Raw genomic sequence first — 3,098 nt, 5'->3', positions numbered from 1 at the left:
CTTTCACACACACACACACACACACACACACACACACACACACACACACACACACAAATGGATCTTTGCACAACTCCTCCATCTAACGCGCAGCACACAGTGCAGCAGTCGCAGCCTGCAGCACGTCCTCCACAGTGGAAATAAGTTTCTCTGTAATCATCTGGATCCTTATAATTGATATATTTCTTTGTGAGTTTGTAATAAACTGTATTGTTTCATTAGTTCTGTGAGTTACTGTGTTTATTGGGGTGACCGTGACCACAACACTTCCTCTGGGATGACTAAAACATTCTGGTAGGGATAAAGGAAGCGTCGGTGACGTGTCCGTGACACAGCAGCGTGGGCAGATCTGGACTCTGATCTCGTCTGATGTTTACAGAAAGGCCTGATTCTGTCAGTGGTTTAACATGATGTGGCTGTTGGTGATTCTCAGCCAATCATCACCTTTCCCTGGATTATTAACCCTCGGCCAGGATGCAAGGCTGCATTAAAGCTTGCTTTTTGGGCGTGGCCTCTTTGACTGACGGGTGGATGCGACGCTGGCGGCTGCAGCTGCCCGCGGCCTGTCTGAACACAACGATATTACAGCATTATAGCGAAGGAGCGATCCAGACGAACGACTGTGTTTTTAATCCTTTTAATCTCAGTTCTGTGAAACATCAATAGTAAAACTTTTCCACGTTCGTGCTGCTGTCAGGATCCCGCTGCACACAAACATATTAACACAAAACCCGGGGCAGTCCAGGAAGTAGATCCTGCGTGATCAGCGCCTGATGGACGTGGCTAACGTCTGGAGCTACAGCAGCTTCTGCTTCTTGCGAGCCTGAAACTGCTGCGTTTTGCTTTTGATGGATCTGACGAGCAGCGACAGACTCGGGTCCATCTGCGTCGTTGTCGCCCGAGCGTCAGACTCTGCTTCCCGACTTTTCCCGTCGCTCTCCGCCTGCGTGGGCGTGACCTCCCGAGCGCCCTCCAGGCGCCGCTGCTCCTCCTCCCGCCGGCGCTGCTTCTCGGCTACGATGCTCTGCGTGGCTTTGGTCTTCTTGTAGCTGGGGTGGGAGGGGTCCAGGTTGAAGAGATGGGAGGTGAACATGGCCTGGAAACGAGGGTCTTTAACGTCCACCTGCAGAGAGGGAGAGACGGGACATTTAGCTCCAGGTCAGTTTCACGCACACCTGAGCCTGGATTGGCCCAGACGGGTCTGGAGGTCAGCGCCATCGTTTCCCACTGCGGTCACATCATGTGACCTGCTGCCATCAGTCAAACGATGCAGACCAACCAATCCTGCACAAACAGCCTGAGGAGCAGCCGTTTGCCCCGAGCGTGACCTCCATCACCCCCACCCACCCAATGCTACATGCAGCATAACTCCATCACTGCACTCAAACTTAATCACTAAGGTTAATCATTTATTTATCACTGCTGTTATAGGGCTTTGGAGCGTGATGTCACGGAAGGGGGCCACGCCCCCTCCGGCCACGACAGTAGGCCAAACGAAGCGCACGGAGCGTCAGCTATGGTTCGTACGAGCTGTGTTGTCGGTTGCAACGTTAGATCACGCGATCGTGAAGGCAGGAAGCTGGAAAATCGCCTCTCTTTCCATCGTTTCCCCTCCTGGAGGCAACGGGAGTTACCTCATGTATCCGATATTACTAAACGAAGACGTTTGGATTGCAGCGCTCACACGAGCGCATATCGACTTCTCTGCCACCCCCATGGCATTATTGCAGGCAAACCAGCATATGAAACGCATGTAACAAATCCAGACTGGGCTCCAACGCTGCCCACGGGGCTCGAGCGGTGTCGGCCTGACCGGCACACAGCGCTGCTCGACGAGGTCGTGAAGGTGTGCTGTGTTTTGGTGAACATGTGCCCAGTGTGGTTGTCAAACCAGGGCCGATGACACTTGCTCTTGTTGAATATTCATAAAACTGCTGTGTTGCGTTTAAGGTTCATTGTAAATAATTGTACTTTCTGTAAAGTGGTTTCAGTACAACAGAAAAGTATGTCCACATGTGCTTAGCAAGAACAGCTGGCATCGATCGTGGATCGTTCATCTAGAGCTGCTGAGGAGAAGTTAATGTTATGAGCGACCTCTGGCTGCATCCTGGTCACATGGTCAACGCACTCACAGCGTGGAGGCTTAAAAACAGCCAAATCTCGTACCCAGCCGTTTGTGAATCAGATATGCGCCGACTCCACAGACAAGGCATGCGAAAATATGGGGATAGGACAATGGCGGTAGGCTGCCCGGGTTTCCGCACCACTGCCCTTTTTCAGACGGGTCCACATTACCGATGCACGCCGTTTCTTCCAGTTACCGTCTCTTGGCGTCCGGTCGCGATACAGCCCTTTGTCTTTTGCGCTGGTTTTAAGGTTCTGACGCTCCTGCTTCCAGCACAGTGTCTTTGTTTTGATTCGTGGCCTTCTGACATGGCGCCGCGATCCCACAATGCACTGCGTGACGTCAACTCCAAAGCCCTATTGTCTGTAAAAGCAGGGAGCCTGAATGTTGCTGAACTTCTACTGTGGCCAACAGCGAGCCTGGATCACTGCATCTCATCGGCTCAGCTGTTCTCGGCCTCGCGTGTTCACAGCAGCACGTTGTTTCGCTTTCATCTGAATCCTGTTCAGTTCAGGCAACCACAGAACCACAGAGGTCAAAGGTTAAGCTGGCGCCTCGCTACAGTTTTCAGCCAGCAGCCGTTGAGAGTATGCTCACCTGGAAGTGGTCGTCCTCCGGCAGCTCCTCCCCTTTCTTCAGCAGCTTCTTCCTCTTCTTCTTGCTCAGGTTCTGCTGCTCCACGATCTTGTCGTAGTTGAAGTGTTTGTGTTTGTCGTCGTCGTCCATCAGCAGAGCCATCTGAGCCTGGAAACACACACACGGTTTAGTTGGGACAGGTCGAAACGATCAGATCCAGAACTGGCCCGGCCGAGCCGCGACCTCTGACCTTCTGTTTCTGCAGCTCCTCCTCCTCCTCGGCCGTCCGTCGCTCTTCCTCCTGCTTCTTCTTTTTCTTCCCTTTTTGTTTCTTCTTCATGTCTGCAGAGACAAAATCAGAGACCCTGAAACTCTGTTGGTGGACACACACACACAC

The 3,098-nt window shown here is 52.5% G+C and overlaps 1 protein-coding gene across 1 annotated transcript in view; it reads right to left on the bottom strand.

The window, feature by feature from the left end:
• Positions 1-623: 623 nt before the first annotated feature.
• Positions 624-3,098, bottom strand: part of esf1 (ESF1, nucleolar pre-rRNA processing protein, homolog (S. cerevisiae)) — an 8,057-nt gene continuing 5,582 nt past the window's right edge. Inside the window, exons 12-14 of the mRNA XM_013914813.1 lie at positions 2,952-3,032; positions 2,723-2,869; positions 624-1,123 (exon numbers count right to left, since the gene is read on the bottom strand). Coding sequence (XP_013770267.1) covers positions 797-1,123; positions 2,723-2,869; positions 2,952-3,032 — 555 coding nt within the window. The 3' untranslated portion in view covers positions 624-796. The remainder of the gene's footprint in view (positions 1,124-2,722; positions 2,870-2,951; positions 3,033-3,098) is intronic.

Source organism: Pundamilia nyererei, unplaced genomic scaffold, assembly GCF_000239375.1.
Source record: "Pundamilia nyererei isolate P.nyererei 1_Seehausen unplaced genomic scaffold, PunNye1.0 scaffold00225, whole genome shotgun sequence".
Taxonomy (NCBI): Eukaryota; Metazoa; Chordata; class Actinopteri; order Cichliformes; family Cichlidae; genus Pundamilia; species Pundamilia nyererei.
This window is presented reverse-complemented; position numbering and strand designations above follow the sequence as displayed.